The sequence below is a fragment of the Mobula birostris genome, chromosome 4 (assembly GCF_030028105.1).
Source record: "Mobula birostris isolate sMobBir1 chromosome 4, sMobBir1.hap1, whole genome shotgun sequence".
Lineage (NCBI taxonomy): Eukaryota > Metazoa > Chordata > Chondrichthyes > Myliobatiformes > Myliobatidae > Mobula > Mobula birostris.
The window spans coordinates 37,489,554-37,513,466 of record NC_092373.1 but is presented as its reverse complement, the minus strand read 5'-3'; the positions used below and the strand labels follow the sequence as shown (position 1 = coordinate 37,513,466).

The following is a 23,913-nucleotide window of genomic DNA, read 5'->3' as shown; positions in this document are numbered from 1 at the left end:
TGTGTAAATGCATACATGTTGTTTATATACTGTATTTAATGTAGATACTTCATTTATTTTGTAATATAATTGTACCCATGTTGTGGGGTGCATCATATTCTAATTCACGTGCATCTTAAGTTAACTTCGTTGGTAATTAAAGACAGTATGTCCTGTACCTAAAAAAATGGGAGCTCTTTGCCCTCAGTAGAGGAGAGTGATAGGGGTTGCCAGGATTCACACCGGACAGCAATATGTATGGAGCTATCACTGTGTTTTCTGATAGATTTTTGTAAATATTGGCAGTTTTCTTTTTAATATTTTTTCTAAATTTGGTTTTTGATGCACCTACTAAACAACCTTGCACTAAAGTGCTAAACAATTCCAGCTATTTTTCCTTTGGTCATATCCCATGTATCTAACATACTGTAATAGCATTATACTAACCACTATGCTACCATGCTGCCTATGAGAGATAATCATCTTCATCTGTGCTTAGTTGCACTGCATTAACCAATAAAGACATAAACACTAGCAGTGCATCTGCATACACTAAAGGATCCCAAAGTTTTTGCTTTATTTAACTGTTAGAGCTATCTGAACTTCAAACAAGAAGGAAAATAATATGCTTTTTAGTTACTGCTTTCATAAAGATTAGAATTCAGTCAAACAGTAACAACAATCTTTCTTCACTATGACATAAATTATCTAAATTAAATTAAAACAAAGAGGAGCAAAATCTTTAGTTGCATTTCTTTCTTAAATTTAGACCTGGTAACAAGTTGTATTAGATAAAAACATTAAAAATGTTTCTAGTGAATGTTCATGTTCACGTTTTTTAATGTAGAAAGTTTATCCTTTGTACATTATTTTTGTATTCCCAGTGTGGTTATTGTCTTTCTTTCATTTCAAAAATACTTCAGACACAGTAGCATATCCTTCAGATATTGATTCCCTACTGGCTCAGATGCCATGAAAGTGCTTATGAAACCCTGGTGTATACAGATTCAGTTGATCACAGATTACCTATGATGGCCTGAGTGTAAAAAAAATAAGTGAAAATAATCAAGAATCCTGCACCCCATAATTAATGATGCTCATGGAGAAATATGCTGTACACGTATTTAAGATGGACAAGACCTTCCATTGTCAAATAACCTGAATAGAAATTTTGAAGCGGTCAAGAGAAAAGCAAAATTTACGACAGTATCTTCTTTCTGGTTCACAAATCCTTTTAATAATAAAATCATTATCTTCTAAATAATTGAGAAACCTATTTATTACATCTCATCAATCGTCTATATAGAAATTTGTTCAGCAGGCTTGCCACCCAAAACAGATTATAAAAACATGACTGTATGTTGGTTAACTTACATGTTTTGCATTTCAAAAATAGCATACCTGATATTTAAGAAGGTTAACGATTGTAGATTTAAAATGGCTTCTGGAATACTTCGTATACAGTTCTGATAGAGGTTAAGGCTCTCCAATGACACAAAGTAACAAACTTCAGCTGGAATCTCCACTAATCTGTTCTTGGATAGATCTGCAAGTAAGGGAAAACTAACAGAAATTAACACAAATAAGAACTAAAGTTGAATAAGCATGCACTAGATTGGAGAAAAACATTAGAGGAACATAATAAAAACAAGTGCCAGTTATAAATTACAAACAATTTTGGTTCATGAAGAAAACTACTTTTTTTCCAAATCCCAGAGTCATAAGAGTACTACGGCACAGTAACACTCTTCAACCCACCTAGTCCTTGTTGAGCTGTTATCCTGCCTAGTTCCATCAACCTGCACCCAGCCTCCACAGCCCTTCATACCCCTCCTATCCATGTACATGTCCAAATTTCTCTTAAATGTTGCAATTCAACTTGTGTCACAATGCTGTTTCTGGATTTCAGTTTGGTGAACAAACTCTTACTCTTCAGTTTAAATACACCACCGTGCAACTGTGTGTTGGCTGTCCTAACGAACAGACCTCAGATAGTAAGGATGCACAACCGCTCCTCCCTCCACATCATCCTCAACACGAGTGGCCCTCAGAGCTGCGTACTGGGCTCACTGGTGTACACTTCGCTCACATGACTGCACAGTCAAACATTTGAGCAACCATATCACCAGGTTTGCCAAACACGCGACAGTGGTGGGCTTCATCACCAACACCGATGAGATGCCCTACAGAGAGGAAGTGGAAAAGCTCAAGGCCTGGTACCAGGCAAATAACCACGTCCTTAATGTCAACAAGACAAAGTAGATGGTTATTGACTCCAGGAGAACCCACACCACTCACACCCCTCTTTATACAAGTGGCACAGCAGTAGAAACTCCTAAGAATGCACATCACACACGAGGAGGAGGAGAAGATGGCGGCGCGACGCAGCTTGCGCGGCCACTCCGGTGAATGATATCTGTAATCTGTCAAGTAGGGTGCTGCGCACAATTCTGATTTGATGGAGACAGGCGTGAGAAAACTGAAATGCCTTTTTCGCTGCCGCTGTTACTGTGTGATCCAGAATCTCTGGAGGGGAAGGCCCCGAACCCCCAGCTTTGCTTGTTGCTCGGCGGCCGGGATGGGGTGAAAGCGCTTGGCAGAGATGGTGCTCGGTGTCGAAGGGCTGATCAGAGGCTCAAAGTTTCTGGACGGACTCAGAGTCAGCTATGGTCGGGTGCATCCAATGCATTGACAGTTGTCGGTGCCTGGAGGTTTATGGCAGAGAGAGTTTCTCCCTTTTGCCACTTGCTATCGGGGACTATTGGGAGTCGATCGGAACTTTGAGACCTTTTTTTTACCGTTCCCATGGTCTGCTCTTTATCAAATTATGGTATTGCTTTGCACTGCTATAACTATATGTGTTACGTAACTGGCAACAATGAATATCAATCGAGACAGGTTATATAAAAACAACCAAACATTTATTAAACATGGATAAAAAGTAAAAACAAACGAAAACCTTAACCGGAAGTTAACCGCTAGGTGGCTATTCAACAAATCGTCACTCGGTACTGATTCTTAAAGTGATAAATGCGAAAACAGTTCTTAAAGTGGTAAAGTCAAACACAGTTCTTAAAATGGTAAATTCTAAGGTCCAACAGATTTATACGTTCAATTGGGAGAGACTTCTCTGGAGAAGGATTTCTTCATAGCCGCGACTTTCCTGTTGGTTCTGTCCAAAGGATTCACGATGAAGGAAATAAATGGCTTAAAACAACTGCCCCTAATTTCTAGAGAGCAAACCTTGCATGAACTTCCTTGCTCTTTTGGCAAGAGTTATCTTCGATGCAGGTCGCTACTTCTTCAACGAAGACTCAATAAGGTCAATCCTTTATTAAACGGCCGAACGATACCAAACTCTCTTAATCCTTCGGATCCTGTACTTCGATAAAGTCTTCACACTCCCATACTACTGGAAAAAGGTACGTCAACAAACCTAGCAAAAATTGCCAATCCAGCACTATTGTACCTTGCAACAGAACGTAACACTCCATTTTAAAAATGAAACTGCGTCATAAAATAAATACGCAACAGAAACGGAGACTGACTAATGTTCCAGCTGGAAAACTAAAAGCTAACTGCGTCATCTGAGGTCTTCCCTTACATACCCGTGGTGAACATGTCATCACGTGACCTCACATCGGCAGGAAAATTACATCAGGTGACCTCCAAAAGACCATCACATCATTCTCACAAGAAAATCACAAGATCTCCTTGAGGTACGTAACATATGTTATAATAATGTGGTCTTGTCAGTGTTAGTCTTTGGTTTGTCTTTTTTTTGTGATATCACTCTGGAGGAACATTGTATCATTTCTTAATGCATGCATACATTTCTAAATGACAATAAACGAGGACTGAGTGTCCTCATAATCTAATCTAATCTAATCTATCATGCTCCTAGAACACATTTTACACAGTCAAGAAAGCTCACCAATGCCTCTATTTTGTGAGGAGGCTGAAGAGAGCTGGACTTTGCACATCCATACCCAAGTCATTCTACAGATGCGCATTAGAGTGTTCTGACAATCTGCGTCACTGCATGGTACAGAAACTGCACTGCAGCAGTCAGGAAAGCCCTACCAGTAGTCAAAACTGCCTAATGCATCACTGGCATCAGCCTACCTGCCATCAAGGACATGTATACAGGAAGATGCTAGTAACATCATGAAGGATCCCACCAATGCTGCTCATGGACTGTTTGTCACACTCCAATCAGGGAGGAGGCTACACAGCCTCCACATCAGGACCACCAGACTCAAAAAAAAAAATGAACTTTCCTGAAGCAGTAAGACTGATCCACACCTCCACCCACTAACTCCACCACTACTTTATTATTTCCTTTCAGTCATTTTATGTACAGCCTAGTGTTGCACATAAATAAAGGCATCTGTTAGTCTTGGGAGACCATGGATCTGCGCATGGAAAGTCTTCACTCTCCAGGGCGCAGGCCTGGGCAAGGTTGCATGGAAGACCAGCAGTTGCCCATGCTGCAAGTCTCCCCTCTCCACAATGTTGTCCAAGGGAAGGGCATTAGGACCCATATAGCTTGGCCAGTGTCGTCGCAGTGCAATGTGTGATTAAATGCCTTGCTCAAGGACACAACACACGTTGCCTTGGCTGGGGCTCGAACTCACGACTTTCAGGTCGCTAGTCCAATGCCTTAACCACTTGGCCACGTGCCCACACATAATCAATGTATATAAACTATCTTATGTATATTTTATTGTTTTTATTATTATTGCATTCTTTATCTTTTGTGTTGCCTAGCATTTGGAGTAACAAATATTTCATTCTACTTTACACTTGTATATAGGAAATGACATTAAACAATCTTGAATCTACATCCATCACTTATGCTGGCAGCTCAATCCACACTCTGAGTAAAGAAATTTCCTCTCAGGATCCCCTTAAATATTTCATCTTTCACCCTTAACCTACAAGTTCCAGTCTCATACAACCTCAATGGAAAAAGTCTGCTTACATTTACCCTATCTATGCCTTCATATCCTTGCATATGCCTATCAAATCTCCTCTCATTCTCCTGTACTACAGGCAATAAAACCTTTTTAATCGGTAAATACTATCCCCTGTAATTCTCCCTATCATATGTGCTTAGTATACAAGTCAACAAATTAAGCATTTTACAATGTGTTAAGCTCTGCCTAAAGAAGCCACAGTTCCTCTCCCCATCTTCTAATCCATGATAATGTTCCCAGGAAGTCATTTAGCTATGATTTTCATCTCTATTTCTCCAGTTCCACAATATATTCACTTTTTCATCAACTTTAATGTCTTCTCTTCTTGGTCTGTTACGTGCAATATTTTCTCATTCATCACATTTTAAAAATTTATAATTAGTCAGTCTTATTATGATCTATAGTTATCCATTTTTGCTCTGTAATTTGCTCCAGCCGTCGTTTCTCATCTTTTCAGTTTTCCTGTACTTTTGTCTGTTTTCTTGATTAAACTTTCTAAATTTCTCCTCATCGGAAACCTATTCCCACATCCCCCATCTCTGTAATTAGATTTCTAGATGCAGCATTTTCAGCTCTAAAGCAATGAGAACACTCATGATTTTGGTACTCTTGTACCACTTTGTAACTTTTAAAATTTCAATTAAGTCTGGATATTTATAGTAGATAAATATTCTTCTTTGAAAATATGCATAAATGCATCACTTAAAAAATTCAGACAAAATATTTGCCAGCTCTTTGTGTCTCAAAATCTATGTTATGATGACTGAGATGTTTCCAAGTTGAACTATGACAAGCAAAATGACCACATTTCTATGAACAATTATTCTGAAGAGTCCCAATTGATGGGTGTTTTAGAAAATGAAAATAATAACATGAATGGCCCACCTTGCCCTCCAAGCCTGCTCTGCCATTCTATACCATGGTGTATATTCCACGTCACCAACATTTTCCAATACTATCTCCAATTCCTTTGATTCCTTTAAGACAGTAAGATACAGGAGCAGAATTAGACCACTTGGACCAAGTATGCTCCACCATTTCATTATGGTTGATCCATCTTTACTCTCAGCCCTGATCCCCTGCCTTTGACCTGTATCCCTTCATGCCCTGACCAATCACAAATCTATCAAACTCTGCCTTAAATATACATAAAGACTTGGCCTCCACAGCTGCCTATGGCAATGAATTCCATAAATTTATCACTCTCTGCCTAAAGAAATTCCTCCCTCATCTCCATTCTAAAAAGACACCCCTCTATTCTGAGGCTGTGTTCTCTGGGCTTAGACACTCCCACCATAGGAAACATTCTCTCCACACCCACTCTATCAAGGCGTATCACAAGGTTTCAATTAGGTCACTCTTCATTCTTCAAAATTCCAGTGAATACAGGCCCAGAGCCATCAAACACTCTTGACTTGACAAGCTGTTTAATCCTGGAATCATTTTCATGAACCTCCTCTGAACCCTCTCCAGTTTCAGTACATCCTTTCTAAGACAAGGGGCCCAAAACTGCTCACAATACTCCAAGTGAGGCCCACCAGTGCTTTATAAAGTCTCAACAATACATCCTTGCTTTTATATTCTAGCCCTCTTGAAATGAATGCTAACATTGCATTTACCTTCCTTACCACAGACTCAACTTGCAAATTAACCTTTAGGGAATCCTGCACAACGACCCCCAAATCCCTTTGCACCTCAGATTTTTGTATTTTCTCTCAATTTAGAAAATAGTCAGCTGTTTAATTTCTTTGACCAAAGTGCATGACCAGACACTTCCCGACACTGTATTCATCTGGCACTTACTTGCCTATTCTCCTAATTTGTCTAAACCATCCTGTAACCTCCCTATTTCCTCAAAACTACCAGTCCTTCTACCTATCTTTGTGTTCAAAGAGCTATTGATCTTTTTTCTTTAAACTCACAGGAGGAATGGGACTGGAAGCAACCGTAAAATGGGATTAGAGTTCTCCGGAAAATTACAGAATGAAGCTGTTCCAGAAATTTTCTAGCCTTGTAACATACTTTGAAATACAGAGAACACACACATTCAACAAACATAAACTTAAATCCAGAAAGAAAGAATGAGAAGTAGGAAGGAAAGAAATGAATAAAACGAGAGGAACAGAAACTTAAAAAAATTCATATTTATACAATCTCTTTCATAACCCTCGATGTTCAACAGTGCTTTAAAGACTATAAGTGGATTTTTGAAATACAGGTACTTTCATAAATATGGAACTGACAGATAGTAAGCACATGTTGCATTCAGTAGACATACATTATCAGAATCTAACTACTGGGAATTTAAAGTATACAAGCATTTCCCAAAAGGGTATTAGATCTGCATCAATCCACTTGCACTAACAAATATTTACTACAATGCCTATTCTGTACACATTAATAAATTATTGAAAAATTGATTATAATAATTCAGTTGAGGAACCTACTGCTGTGAAATCATGCTGATCCAAAATTATTTCAGTATTTTGTTTTAACAAAATAGCCCTCAAACCAAAATAAAGAAATAACACAAAGATAACATGCTTGTTGGTCTCCATCACTGAACTAGTAAAATTGAATAACATTCAACATGTGGGATATTTTTGAAGGGGATAAAATTATAATTTTATAATTATATTATAAAGGAAGTCCTGAAAGGTGAGCTTAGGGAGTTAGGAGCCAAGTTAAAGGACAGGACCTCCAGGATAGCAATCTCAGGATTGCTACCAGTGCCACGTGCAGGCGGGTTTAGAAATAGTAGGACAGCACAGATCAACACGTGGCCGAAGACATGGTGCAGGAGGGAGGGTTTCAGATTTATAGATAATTGGGCAATTTTCCAGGGAAGATGGGACCTGTTCCGGAGGGACAGTTTACATCTCAACTGGAGTGGACAAATATTCCTAGAGGTAGGTTTGCTAGAGAGGTTCCAGTGGATTTAAACTAAATACCGGGGGGGGGGGGGGGGGGGAGGGGAACCAGAGTGTAGGAACAGATGTAGGGGAGAAGGAAGAAAAAGAAAATAGTAAAATTGTTTGCACCGTTAGTGATAAACAGGGAGTAAGAGGTGGAAAATCTCTTAAATGCATTTATTTTAATGCTAGGAGCATTATAAGAAAGGTGGATGAGCTTAAAGCATGGATTGATACCTGGAAGTATGATGTGGTAGCTATTAGTGAAACATGGTTACAGGAGGGGTGTGATTGGCAACTAAATATTTCTGGATTTAATTGCTTCAGGTGTGACAGAATCGGAGGGACAAGAGGGGCAGGTGTTGCATTGCTTGTCAGAGAAAATATTACAGCTGTGCTCTGGCAGGATAGATTAGAGGGCTCGTCTAGGTAGGCTATTTGGGTGGAATTGAAGAATGGGAAAGGTGTAGTAACACTTATGGGGGTGTTTTATGGGGGTGTACTATAGACCACCAAATGGGGGGCGAGAATTGGAGGAGCAAATTTGTAAGGAGATAACAGATATTTGTAGTAAGCACAAGGTTGTGATTGTGGGAGGTTTTAATTTTCCACACATAGACTGGGAAGCCCATACTGTAAAATGGCTGGATGGCTTGGAGTTTGGAAAATGTATGCAGGATAGTTTTTTGCAGCAATACATAGAGGTACCAACTAGAGAAGGGGCAGTGTTGGATCTCCTGTTAGGGAATAAGATAGGTCAGGTAACGGAGGTTTGTGTTGGGGAGCACTTCGGATCCAGTGATCACAATGGCATTAGTTTCAATATAATTATAGAGAAGGATAGGTCTGGACCCAGGGTTGAGATTTTTGATTGGAGAAAGGCTAACTTTGAGGAGATGCGAAAGGATATAGAAGGAGTGAATTGAGACAATTTGTTTTATGGGAAGAATGTAATAGAGAAATGGAGGTCATTTAAAGGTGAAGTTTTGAGGGTACAGAATCTTTATGTTCCTGTTAGATTGAAAGGAAAGATTAAAAGTTTGAGAGAGCCATGGTTTTCAAGGGATATTGGAAACTTGGTTCTGAAAAAGAGAGATATCTACAAAAAATATAGGCAGCATGGAGTAAATGAGGTGCTCAAGGAATATAAAGAATGTAAAAAGGATCTTAAGAAAGAAATTAGAAAAACTAAACGAAGATATGAGGTTGCTTTGGCAGTAAGGTGAAAATAAATCCCAAGGGTTTCTACCATTATATTAATAGCAAAAGGATAGTGAGGGATAAAATTGGTCCCTTAGAGAATCAGAGTGGACAACTATGTGTGGAGCCAAAAGAGATGGCGGAGATTCTGAACAATTTCTTTTCTTCGGTATTCACTAAGGAGAAGGATATTGAATTGAGTAAGATCTGGAAAACAGGAAGGGAAGTTATGGAAACTGTGATGATTAAAGAAGAGGAAGTACTGGTGCTTTTAAGGAATCTAAAAGTGGATAAGTCTCCGGGTCCTGACAGGACATACCCTAGGACCTTGAGAGAAGTTGGTGTGGAAATAGCAGGGTCTCTGACAGAAATATTTCAAATGTCACTAGAAACGGGGGTGGTACCGGAGAATTGGCGTATTGCTCATGTTGTTCCATCGTTTAAAAAGGATTCTAAGAGTAAACCTAGCAATTATCGGCCTGTGAGTTTGACGTTAGTGGTAGGTAAATTGATGGAAAGTATTCTTAGAGATGGTATATATAATTATCTGGATAGACAGGGTCTGAATAGGAACAGTCAACATGGATTTGTGTGTGGAAGGTCATGTTTGACAAATCTTATTGAATTTTTTGAAGAGGTTACTAGGAAATTTGACGAGGGTACAGCGGTGGATGATGTCTATATGGACTTCAGTAAGGCCTTTGACAAGGTTCCACACGGGAGGTTAGTTAGGAAGGTTTAATTGTTCCGTATTAATATTGAAGTAGTAAAATGGATTCAGCAGTGGCTGGATGGGAAACGCCAGAGAGTAGTGGTGGATAAATGTTTGTCAGGTTGGAGGCCGGTGACTAGTGGTGTACCTCAGGGATCCGTACTGGGTCCAATGTTGTTTGTCATATATATTAGTGATCTGGATGGTGGGGTGGTAAATTGGATTAGTAAGTATGAAGATGATACTAAGATAGGTAAAGTAGTGGATAATGAAGTAGGGTTTCAAAGCTTGCAGAGAGATTTAGGCCAGTTAGAGTGGGCTGAAAGATGGCAGATGGAGTTTAATGCTGATAAATGTGAGGTGCTACATTTTGGTAGGACTAATCAAAATAAGGACATACATGGTAAATGGTAGGGCATTGAAGAATGCAGTAGAACAGAGGGATCTAGAAATAATGGTGCATGGTTCCCTGAAGGTGGAATCTCATGTGGATAGGGTGGTGAAGAAAGCTTTTGGTATGCTGGCCTTTATAAATCAGAGCATGGAGTATAGGAGTTGGGATGTAATGTTGAAATTGTACAAGGCATTGGTAAGGCCAAATATGGAGTATTGTGTACAGTTCTGGTCACCGAATTATAGGAAAGATATCAACAAAATAGAGAGAGTACAGAGAAGATTTACTAGAATGTTACCTGGGTTTCATCACCTAAGTTACAGAGAAAGGTTGAACAAGTTGGGTCTTTATCCTTTGGAGCGTAGAAGGTTGAGGGGGGACTTGATAGAGGTATTTAAAATTATGAGGAGGATAGATAGAATTGACGTGGATAGGCTTTTTCCATTGTGAGTGTGGGAGATTCAAACAAGAGGACATGAGTTGAGAGTTAAAGGGCAAAAGTTTAGGGGTAACATGAGGGGGAACTTCTTTCCTCAGAGAGTGGTAGCTGTGTGGAACGAGCTTCCAGCAGAAGTGGTTGAGGCAGGTTCGATATTGTCATTTAAAATTAGATTGAATAGCTATATGCTCAGGAAAGGAATGGAGGGTTATGGGCTGAGAGCAGGTTGGTGGGACTAGGTAAGAGTAAGTGTTTGGCACGGACTAGAAGGGCCGAGATGCCCTGTTTCCATGCTGTAATTGTTATATAGTTATATGGTTATAATGCAAGATTGGAGATGCGTTCAAAAGAAAATAGGTTCAGAACCATTTTTCCAAGTCTAGCTTAATTTCTTTTACCTGAGAACCCCCTCCCCCAAAGTTATTGGAACACAGGTTAATATTTCCCAAACAATTACTCCTACTCATCACTTGCCCAGGATCCTGTGTTTGACTCAGATATAGTCCCACCTGCTCAAACACCCTTCCCTGATCATCTGCCCGAAGTTCAAGTTCAGTTTTATTATCTCACTGCACATCTATACAACAAAATGAAATGAAAACCTATTTTTGGTGTAAATGAAATGAAAACCTATTTTTGGTCTAAAGAAATGGTGCAATGCACAAGACAATTTACTGGATTTTCAGTTTTACTGATATCATACTGTAATGTGGAATGCAAATATCTTAGCTCTGCAATTGGGTTGTATGGAAATACTAAAGGACCTTTGAATTGAGTGTAAAATTCTTTAGTTGGGGATACTTAAGAGTTGGAGCATGCAACCAGATGGACCCCATTTTTCATCAACTGCACAAGAAATTTATAGAGACATCTAAAAACAAAGGAGTCATTTTGGTTAGTACTAAAACATTGGAAAAGTTGGAGAAAACTAGTAAGCATAATTAGACAAGGCTGAAAGATAATTATGCAATTCAATCAAGTCAGTTTACATACACTGCTAAGAAAACATATGTGCCATCTGCACTTCATCTACATCTTATTTTTAAACGTAGAACAGCTGTCGTAGGAAGTCTGTCTCACAGCTTCAGGAAATGTTCGTCCCAGAAACAGTGTAATTCACATTTCCTCTTCTAAAGTCAGCTTGGGAAAATGAATAGCAGATTCCACTCATGAAAACCACTTCCATTTTTTTGTCAATACTCAACAAGATTATAGTTTGATGATGGGCAGTGCATTTTTATGGCATGAAATTACCTCATTTTAAAAATCTTCCATTGATATATATAGAGAAAAAAAATTATCATTTGCAAATAATTAATAAGCTTTGTTATTCACATGCATAAATATTCAGTACTTGATGTCAAAGTACATATATCAATGTATGTATACATTATACAACCTTGAGATTCATCTCCTTACAGGCAGCCACACAAAAAGAAACCCCAAAAGAATCCATTAAAAAAAAAGACCATCAGACACCCAGCGCACAGAGAGAAAAAAGATGAAAAGTCGTGCAAACAATAAATATAACATATTTAAACAATCAAAGGTGCTTGACAGGAACACCATTAAATAAGATTTGACGCCAAGCTCCATAAGGAAATATTAGGACAAACAGCTAAAATCTCATTTTGATATAAATAATGGTTTTCAAGGAGAAGCTTGAAGGTTTTAAAATGGGATTATGCGAAATAATAAATGGAATTAGCCAATAAGTGGCTCATTTTCTGTCCCTTCAGGGTTCAGGACTGACTGCAAATTTCACAGCAAGAGTGTGGTGAATTAATGCTCTGCAATCACGGGGGAAAACAAGCGAAAGAAAAGCACCTTAATACACATATATTTAAACCCTTCATCAGTGTTCCTGACATTCATCTCAATATTTGTCTGGATCTCTGGTCCACTTTCTCTGAATTATCATCATCACAAACAGGATTTCGACAGTACATTTAATTACCACCATAGACATACTTTAATATCTGTGGTGAATTTAAGTCACTGAACTACTGCTACTTTAGTTAGAAGCCAGCAGCTCGTTTAAGTGGCCAATATTTACCATTAACAACATAAAAACATAATCTAGTCAATATCACTTTGCTGGTTCTAGATGGCTGCTACAAGCAAATTTATTTGCTAAAATACCTTGCATTCAAGGGTGACTATACTTGAAACTATCACCTTAGCTGCAAAGAAACATTGAGACATTACAGCTATATTTTTTTGGAATTCCAAATTTCAAGTACTGTACTGACAGTGCACAGATGTTACTTCTACAGACTAGTTTAAAAGCTCAATTGTAGAAAGCCATTTTTGCCAAAAGAAAATTATAAATATCAAAATAAATCAACAAGAAAATGTACACTGGTATTATAATAGGTTTGTTAATGAAACAGTTAAAAAGGATTAAAAATTACTAGATACTTTAAAGTAGTAAACCAGCAAAATGTAATAAAAGTTCCAAATTAGTTTTAAATAAACTATTTCAAAGCAAATTCAACATTGAAAGACAAATATTGCAATTGCCTTAGGAACCGTTTAAAATTCAACAGCTTCCTACAATCTTCACTTGAATGTAATAAAATGCCAGTCTGAGTGCCATAATGTGCAGAATCAACGTGTTTACGACAAACTGGTAAGTAGGAAATGTCAATGATTATGACATGTATAATTAAGTTAGGAGACTATCTAAAGCAGTTTATTTCACTATGTTGTGCACCGCTTCTATGTTGTGGTTCAAATAACTACAAGGGATGCAGAATGAAAAAAATTAAGACAGGAGCATAAATTCCAATCACTCAGATTTGCTATCCTAGGTATTACCTTTTTGTTCTGATTATGCAGGATATTTTACTGACAGATAATTAAAATATGAACAAGATGCTGGAGTGTATTTGAATAGCAAATAAACTCTATGTCATGTGAAATAGTAAATAATACATTTTTGCTACTCTGAAAACAGTGGTATATTTATTTAGATATAAAATATAATTCATATAAAGTACCCTCATTAACCCAAAGCTGAGGGCCGCTCTTCACAGTTGAGGAAACCCCAGAATCAATGATGTCACCACATGGCAAAGCAGAATACAAGCATTGCCATTCTTGGCAATTCAACAAAATCACTAAGCATTATTAGGTTGCCCAGTTGCTTCAGGACAGACTTAAAATTTCCTGTTTAATTTACAGCTTCACATGCAACATTCCAGAATTTTTATTTAAAAATCACCTTTATTTTAAGAAAATTAAACTTGTATCAAATATAAATTTCCCCATGGCAGAACACTGCCCCACTTTATACAGTTTAAAACCTTATCGTAGCACAGCAGTCAGTACAAGGCTATTATGGCACCAGCGACATGAGTTTAATTCCGTTGCTGTCTGTAAAGAGTTAGTATGTTCTCTCCGCGACTGTGTGGATTTCCTTTGGATGCTCTGCTTTCCTCCCATAACTCAAAGACGTACGGTTAATTGGTCACATGGGTGAAATTGGGTGGCACAGGCTCGATGGGCCAGAAGGCCTGTTACTGTGCTGTATCTCTAAAATATATATAAAAATAAAATCTGTAGCCCTAGTTATTCAATTTTCTAAGAAACTGGTTCCTAACTTTTTCCCCAAATGCTTCCTTAATGTATTACAATCCGAAAACTATTTCTTCTATACCTGACAAGAGAAACTAATGTTAGCATTAAATTGAAGGAAGGTGCTTAAAAATTAGTAGAAATCAAAGAAGGCCTGAGGATTGGAAATGTTTTAGGATTCAAACAGGGACTATGTTTGACTCCTAAAAAGACAAAAAAGAATTTTTTTAAATATTCATTTTCTAATAATAGAGACCATTTGGCCCTTTGAATCTATTTTGGCTTTTAGATAAATCCCATCAATCTCATTTCCTGACTTATTTTCTTGTAACACATTTATTTAACAACACAGCTCAGAACAGACCCTTCAAACCCAACAAACTGTGTCGTCCAGCAACCCACCAATTTAACCCTAGCCTAATCACAGGACTATCTTACAATGAGCTACTAACCGGTCGGTCTTTGGACTGGCCTTGTACTACTAACCTACTAACCGGTCGGTCTTTGGACTGTGGGAAGAAACCAGAGCACCTAGAGGAAACCCACACAGTCACGGGGAGAACGTACAAATTCCTTACAGACAGTATTGGAAATGAACTCCAATCTCCTACACCCCAAATTGCAGTAGCGTGTGTCGCCTCACAGGTTCAACTTTACCTACCCACATACATGAGGGGTAATTTACAATGGCCAATTAACCTACCAACTGAATTTCCAAATGGGAAGAATCAAGAGCATGCAGCTGAGGGACAAGCATGCAAACTCCACACAGGAGACACTGGAGATTCATACCGAAACCAGTTTATTGCAGCTGTATTCATGAGAGGTGAAGAGAGAAACTGCAAGTCTGAACAGCCTGCCAGCATATGGAGTAGATGCTACCAGCTGCCAACATTAATTTGCATTTATGGTACAGATGAGTTTAGTACCTTAGTACTGCATTCAGTCCAAATGCCTTACAGGCCTAACAGGCAGCCTCTCCCAACTGAACTGTGAGCAAATCATTGGTGCAACTGTTCCAGTGGAGGCACGGATTCGTGCCAAGTTGCTGGTATATTACTGTAAAGGTAGTGGACAGAAATTTTCACATTATTCTCATGTATTTTTTAATGACACAGAAGGACACCCCTTGGCTCTTGAGTCTTTTTTTAAACCAAAAGTTTAAGAAAAGTGAAGATAAAAGTACAGTACAAAATCGGTAAGTGTTTTGACTTAAGGACTAAGAGCTGAATAAAACAAGAATCAGTGCTCCGTGGAATAGTATTGTGTTAAAGTAACAGGCCAAATAATGAAGGACAACCTGTGAAACTGCTGATAAGTACAGATTCTATCTTACTTGTTGCTCTTCCCCAGTGATTTCCAGAATTCAATCCAAACTGAACTCTCAGAAAACTGGATGAAAAGTTTCACACAGTGGTCATGTACAGCTGATTTTCCCTGACCATTCTGGCTGGTTTTATTTTTTATTCCCCCCCCCCCCCCCATACATAGTGGTTACATTCTTTCCATAGAGGGAGTACAAAGAAGGTTCACCAGATTGATTCCTGGGATAGCAGGACTTTCATATGATGAAAGACTGGATCGACTAGGCTTATACTTGTTGGAATTTAGGAGATTGAGGGGGGATGTTATTGAAACGTATAAAATTCTAAAGGGATTGGACAGGCTAGATGCAGGAACATTGTTCCCGATGTTGGGGAAGTCCAGAACGAGGGGTCACAGTTTGAGGATAAAGAGGAAGTCTTTTAGGACCGAGATTATGACAAACTTCTTCCACACAGAGAGTGGTGAATCTGTGGAATTCTCTGCCACAGGAAACAGTTGAGGCCAATTCATTGGCTATACTTAAGAGGGAGTTAGATATGGCCCTTGTGGCTAAAGGGATCGGGGGGTATGGAGGGAAGGCAGGTACAGGGTTCTGAGTTGGATGATCAGCCATGATCATACTGAATGGCAGTGCAGGCTCGAAGGGCCGAATGGTCTACTCCTGCACCTACTTTCTATGTTTCTCATAAAAAGCTGAAAGAATATGCCTTTTCTATCTTAAAAGATGGTATCTGATTTACTGAGTTTATTTACTATATTCTACTTCAATTAAATATTTCATTTTTAAAATGTCCTCCCCCATGAAAGTTTGTTCCCTTGAACGAGCAATAGTCTTTGATCACACTACATGCCATGGTGGCACACTGTACCCTCATTCACCACCAATGAATTATGGATTGTGAATCAAGCTGTCAGAGATAGATTAAACATTGACTGTAAGAAATGGACTTGTCTGAGATACTTATGGATGTAAACTTCAAGTAAGCACACCAATGTTTTATAACTGCGATGCACAAACTCTAAAAGAGAGGGTTTGGGATTGTGTGTAAATGAAAGATGACAAGGAGTCATAAGTTATTTTTTTTAATTAATGGTGCTGAGGTAACTTAGATCACAAAAATAGGTAAACTAAAAACATACTCGGCATACCAGCTGCCTTGGATAAAGGGATGTTAGCAGTCCCCTGAAAATCCCCTGGATAGCCCTATCTCTTTAAAAGGAGCAGCCTGTGAGAAGGCACATATTTTATAAAGTGCACACAAGTGGAATTTCCAATTAAAATCACAGAGAATCATCAATCAAGGAACATCTCTCAAATGCAGTGACTGGGAAGAGCAGGACTGAAAATAGAACAATTAACAGTATAGCACAGTACTGACCACGATGTTATATTGACCTTTAAACTTACTCCAAGATCAATCTAACCCAGGGGTGGACAACCTTTTACATTCCATGCATCAATTTTTTCACTCATGAGCTCAGGTGCGCCATACAACTCTTGTACCCCCATTCAATTCTTGTAAAAATATGTTAATATAGAACTCGTGCGTGAAAAAAATCGCATCTGAACTTGTGCGTGAAAAAACTGACACATGGAATGTAAACGGTTGGCCACCCCTGATCTCACCCTTCCCTCCCAAATCACCCTCTACATTTCTTTCATCCATGTACCTATTTAAGAATCTCCTTAAGTGTTTCTAATACATCTGCCTCTACCACCACCCTGGCAGCTTGTCCCACACACCTACTGCTTACTCTGTCTAAAAAATCTACCTGACATTTCTCCTATAATTTTCTCCAATCAGTTTAAAATTATTCCCTCTCACATTAGCCATTTCCACCCTTGAAAAAGATCTCTTGCTGTCCACTCTATCTATGCCTCTTACCCTCTTGTATACTTCTATCAAGCTAATTCATCCTTCTTCGCTCCAAAGAGAAAAACCCAAGCTCACTCAACCTGTCCTGATAAGACATGCTCTCAAATCCAGGCAGCATTCTGGTAATTTCCACTGTACCCTCTCTAAAGCTTCCACAACCTTTCTATAATAAGGCAACCAGAACTGAACATAATACTCCAAGTGTGGTCTAACCAGAATTTTATAGAGCTGCAACACTATCTCTCCGCTCTTGAGCTTAATCCCCCGGATAATGAAGGTTAACACACCATACACCTTCCTATCCACCCTATCAACTTGCATTGCAACTTTGAGGGATCTATGAAGGTGAACCCCAAGTTCTTCCACACTGTTAAATATCCAGCCATTAACCCTGTATTCTGCCTTCAAGTTAGAATTTTGTATGAAACTTTAAATTATGTTCCCCTCTGCTTTTTCAGGAGAATATTATGAACACTCCTTAAAATCGGGAAAATATTCAAGTAGTACAAGTGATTTTCTACCAGAAAGCAATATGAACAAAAATACACTCAGTGGCCACTTCATTAAGTACCTGCTTCACATAATAAAGTGGCCAATGAATGTATGGGTCTGTGGTCTTCAGCTGCTGTAGCCCATCCATTTAAAGATTCGACATGTTGTACATTCAGAGATGCTCTTCTGCACACCACACAATGCACACAATGCATTTGAGTTACTTGAGTTTACTTTGAGTTACTGTTGCCTTCCTGTCAGCTTGAAGCAGTCTGGCTATTCTCCTCTGACCTCTCTTATTAACAAGAGAGAGCCCACAGAACTGCTGCTCACTGGATGTTTCTTTGTAAACCATTCTTTGTAAACTCTAAATACGATTGTGCATGAAAATCCCAGGAAATCAGCAGTCTCTGAGATACTCAAACCAACTCATCCAGCACCAATAGTTCCACAGTCAAAATCACTTAGATTATATTTCTTCCCCTTTCTGATGTTTGGTCTGAACAACAAATGAACCTTTTGACCATGACTGCATGCTTATATGCATTGTGATGCTGCAACATGATTGGCTGATTAGATATTTGCATTAATGAAGTGTACCCAATAAAGAGGGTAAATGGGAAATGTCATTCATTTGCACCTTGCTAGATTTTGCTTAGAAAGATTGTTATTTTTGTCTGCTAAGCAACACTTCCAAAAATTATTAATTGGTTCTAAAAAAAACTGTGGTTTCCCAAGAAAATGTAAGGAGCACTTAAACGTCTGTTTACCTTTTCCTTTATTTTTGCAGACTTGCTGATTGTAAAGCTGGAAAGCTGAGAAGAGTGGAGCTGCATACCCTAATTTATCTTAAAGAGAATAACAGAGTCGGTTCAAGAATAATCTGTTCTTAAAGTTGATGTAAATTGTAATGCAGCAGCTACAGAGTTAAATGCATTTAAATTCTAGGGATGTTCAAAATATAGTACAACCTACTATTATAATGACACATGCCTATTCTGAATTTAAAACAAATTATATAAAAAATCTGAACAAAGTGGTTATATGGTAAATCCTAACAACAGATTTGACCACACTAATTGCTGGATATTATTAACTTTCACTTAAGGGTATCCCTATGGCATATATTATTCTTAATATTCTTCTTTCTCAGCACCATTCAAATATTTATTTGAAAACACAACTCCTCCACTGGAATAGTTATGTTATCCTGATTAGATTTCTAAGTTGCATTCGGACTATCAGTAATTTACATTGGAACCAGTGTCACAGTTGGGTGACTTAAGAGCAGAAATGACAGAACAGCACAAATTACCCAAAGTAGAGAAACCTGATATTGATTTTGGAAGGCTATTATGTTGTTCCTCAAACTTGCATTGGTCTTTGCTGTATTGATGCAGGAGGCCAAGGATAGACAGGTCAGAGTGACAGCAGAATGGAGAATCAAAAATGGAAAGGAATAGGACCCTCAGGATTGTTCTTGTGAGTGAAGGTGGGTGCTCCTGACTTAAGCAGGCCTCAAAGTTCTTTTGTTGCCAATTTCCACCCTGCTCTCATCTTCACATGGCCCATCTATAATTTTATCCTTGCCTTTCTGGCCTCTCCATCTTCATCACAGGAGACAGGAAAGCCACGAACATCCATTATATGCCTATACACTCTCACCCTGCCCCTTCCAAGTCTCAATTCTATTCTTTCATCTCTCCATCTCTGATGATGCCATGACCTACACAGGTGTCTCTGAAGTGAGCTTTTTTCTTTCAGATGGAACAAATGGCACCATATAATTCCTTGGTGGGGTGAGGGCCAATGTGGTTTTACAAAACATCTAATTTTACTGAGGTTTGTTGTGATTAAAAACTAATGCTCAAGAAAGAAAAGGCAAGAACGGTTAATAAGGAAGAGTTGGGAATTTTCAAAGAAAAAGAGCCAGTAAACAAATATCTGGTGACGTTAGCTTGCATAATATTCAGAAGAGGAAGTTAAAGCAAAATTCATATTTAATCAGTTTGTAACCATATTTTGAATGGAATGTTTCATTGATATGTATAGAAAATTGTTACATTTCCCAATGAAAATTAATGAGCGGACAAAAATACAAAAGCTAAGCAAATGATACTTAAACAGCAATTTTGTGAAAGTCACTATAAAAATGAAAGTGGGTACAATATTGTCTAAATTTGATAATACAGATCATATATAAACAAACCACAAAATAATAAGGATTTTTTCTTTGTTTTGTCACAGCAATATTTTTGAACTATCTACATTATATATAACTATTGTTTGAACTATCTACATTAATTCCATTAATTCATGAATATCCATAAAAGATTTCAGAACCAAATAGTTTTTTGCTTCAAATTACATTTCCTTATGTATTGCCTGCTGTAAACGACATATCTCTATTCCACACAATATCATTCAACTTAAGCTGCTAAGCTTCAAGTACACCCAATATTCCTCATTCTGTACCACTGCCTTGACTATCAGTCAGACTGGCATTCTCTGCAACGCCTGGAGCAGACTAAACGTACAGTTCATGAATAGTAGCTAAGCAAATAGAACACATTTTGACAAACTCACTACATCAGAATCAGGCTTCTGATTGAAATTCCAGCATCTGCAGATTTCCTTGTCTTTGCGTTTTTAAATTCACTACTGCAAAGCCTCTTCCGGTGATGCCTACACTGAAGAAGTTTAAATCTGCTCTTCGATGGGAGTTTAGTGAAACCATCTCTCACTGCTCCCCATCTATAATTTCTTTGGCCCTTCAACTTTTCGACCACATTTTGCATTTCGGATCTCCCCCTCCCCCTCTCAAATCTCTCACTATCTCTTCTTTCAGTTAGTCCTGACGAAGGGTCTTGGCCCGAAACGTCGACTATACCTCTTCCTAGAGATGCTGCCTGGCCTGCTGCGTTCACCAGCAATTTTTATGTGTGTTGCTTGAAATTCCAGCATCCGCAGATTTCCTCATGTTTGCGATATCAGAATCAGATTTATTATCACCAGCATGTGACATGGAATTTGTTAACTTAGCAGCAGCAGTTCAATGCAATACATAATCTAGCAGGAGGAAAATTAATAATAATAATAAAATAAAACATAATAATAAACAAATCAATTGAATAGATTGAATGGAGTTTTTTAAAAACGTGCAAAAACATGAAAACCGTATATTTAAAAAAAAAGTGAGGCAGTGTCCAAAGCTTCAATGTCCATTTAGGAATCGGATGGTAGAGGGGAATAAGCTGATCCTGAATCGCTGAGTGTGTGCCTTCAGGCTTCTGTATCTCTTACCTGATGGTAACAGTGAGAAAAGGGCATACCCTGGGTGCTGGAGGTCCTTAATATTGGACGCTGCCTTTCTGAGACACCGCTCCCTAAAAATGTCCTGGGTGCTTTGTAGGCTAGTACCCAAGATGGAGCCGACTAGATTTACAACCTTCTGTAGCTTCTTTCGGTCCTGTGCAGTAGCCCCTCCATACCAGACAGTGATGCAGCCTGTCAGAATGCTCTCCATGGCACAACTATAGAAGTTTTTGAGTGTATTTGTTGACATGCCAAATCTCTTCAATCTCCTAATAAAGTATAGCCGCTGTCTTGCCTTCTTTACAGCTACATCAATATGTTGGGACCAGGTCAGATCCTCAGAGATCTTGACACCCAGGAAGCTGCTCACTCTCTCCACTTCTGATCCCTCTATGAGGAATGGTATGTGTTCTTTCCTTTTACCCCTCCTGAAGTCCACAATCAGCCCTTTCTATATCTTAATAAAGGTATGATTTTTTTATAAGTCTTTGCACAACCCCAGAAAGCAAAAAAGAATAAACTTTCCAAAAAACTGGTTCAGGCTAAATTCTTTCATATTTAACTAAATCATACTAGAAAATCTACTCAGTTTGACTATGGTTTAACTTAATAATTGTGGGCTTCAGTCATAGTTATTTCAGGCAACCTTTTTTGGTCTCTCATACATACACTGCTTGCAAGAACAATAAACTTTCACTGCTTCACAATTCACATTCTAAACAAACAACTTTCTACTAATTAAATAAACCAGTCTTCTGATCACACCGCAGTTAACAATATGCAAGAACATGTTTTTAGTGTACAAAAGTGAATAACTATTAAAATAATTAAAATACATTTGAGCTATTTGAAATTTTTCATTTTGACACTTATGTCATGGTCAGTAACTGTAAAAATCTTAAAATACATTAAGATTCCTATAAGCATTAGATATTGTAGGAGAATCTTACCATCTTCAGCTATCTAAAGTATTTACTACCCAGTTAATAATGAGGTATTTATTCCAGATAGCCACAGAATGTTTAATGAATGATAGAATTTCACGTTATCATCTTCCCAGTATTCAGAAATATCCTTTGGTTCAAGTAAATTCAAAAGATAACTTTGAAAAACAACTTCAGAATAAACAATTGACACATCAAGTAGCCTATATTAATTTTACAGAGAGCTGAACTTAACTAATGGCAATCACCCTTAAAATTCTTAAAGTTAAAATGTGCAGCTCAATGTCAAAAAACACATACTCATACTTATGAAACAATATATTTTGTTAACTTGGTTGGCTTTGAATACCAACTTGAATATCAACAAAGGAATTTAAGGATTCCAGTACGTGTATAATAAAAATCATTGAATCAGAGCACTACAGCATAGAAACAGGCCCTTCAGCCAATCTAGTCCGTGCCAACCTGATATTCTGCTTGGTTCTATCTACCTGCAAACAGACCATAGCTCTCAATACCCTCCCATCCATATACCTTTCCAATCTTCTATGTTGCAATTGAACATGCATCCACCACTTTTGCTGGCAGCTCATTCCATATTCGCACAGCTTCTGAGTGAAAAAATTCTCCCTCAGTTTTCCCTTAAATATTTCACCTTTTGCCCTAAAAGTATGACCTTTAGTTCTAGTCTCACATAAACCAGGGGGAAACCTTGTCTATAGTACTGTGCAAAGGACTTAGGCACTCTGGATTTTTAATATAATTTTTGTTTTAGATGTTTATTTTTGTATTCTGCATCACGAAAACAGCAGAAAAAGAGCAAGTTTCCAAACATTCATTTTCCAAAAAATTAAATGTTAGAGAATTTTTTGTATTTCATTAAAGAAAGTAACATATTAAGTAATAGACCACTTTTCAAATAAAAAGTTGATTACTTTGTAGATATATAACCCAGTGCATGATTAAACAAAGATAACAAACAGGTACTAATGATCAATGACGTAATAAGTCAAGTGAACTAAACTGATTAACTGAAACAGAAAAGGGTGTAAAAGGAATTAAACTGGGCAAAGGACAACCAAACTGAAAGGTGAGGGTGTGGCAAATGTGACAGTTTAACCTTCATATTATCAATTCTTACACTATGACAGAGTGAGCATAGCAACAAGACACAAGGTCTTTCCCAAGCAAAAAATTCACAGCAGACAGGAGTTTCAAGAAGTGCTGTCCAAGCTCTTCAGAAGAAGCACAAAGAAACGGGCAAGGCTGAGAACCAGAAATGCAGTAGTCGGCCACAGAAACTGAGTGCAGCAGAGGAGAGATATCAAACTGACATCCCTCCTAAATCAAAGTCCAGCACTGATATCAGCTCCGAACTCATAGAAGCCACTGGAACCCAATTACACTCCTCTACAGTCAGGAGAAGTCTTGTCAGAGAGTGGTCTTCATGGAAGAGTTGCTGCCAAAAAGCCTTTCCTCCAAAGTGAAAACAAAGCCAAGAGATTCACCTATGCACAATAACACAAGGATTGGAGTGCTGAACAATGACAGCAAGTGTTCTGGAATGACAAGTCAAAATTTGATACTTTTGGCTCAAACAGGAGGCAGTTTGTCCATTGAAGATTGGGAGAATACTACATGGATGAGTGTCTAGAACCAACAGTGAAGCATAGCGGAGGTTTCCTACAGGTTTGGAGCTGCATGTCTGTAAATGGACTTAACAATCTGATCAGAATGAATGGAATCCTCAACACTAAGTACAAGC

At 38.2% G+C, this 23,913-nt stretch overlaps 1 protein-coding gene across 6 annotated transcripts in view; it reads right to left on the bottom strand.

The window, feature by feature from the left end:
* The window catches only part of LOC140196269 (DISP complex protein LRCH3-like), a 144,534-nt gene that overhangs the window by 111,964 nt on the left and 8,657 nt on the right, over positions 1-23,913 (bottom strand). For all 6 annotated transcript variants that reach the window (XM_072255173.1, XM_072255171.1, XM_072255172.1 and 3 more), the window contains exon 2: positions 1,381-1,525. In XM_072255173.1, coding sequence (XP_072111274.1) covers positions 1,381-1,525 — 145 coding nt within the window. The remainder of the gene's footprint in view (positions 1-1,380; positions 1,526-23,913) is intronic.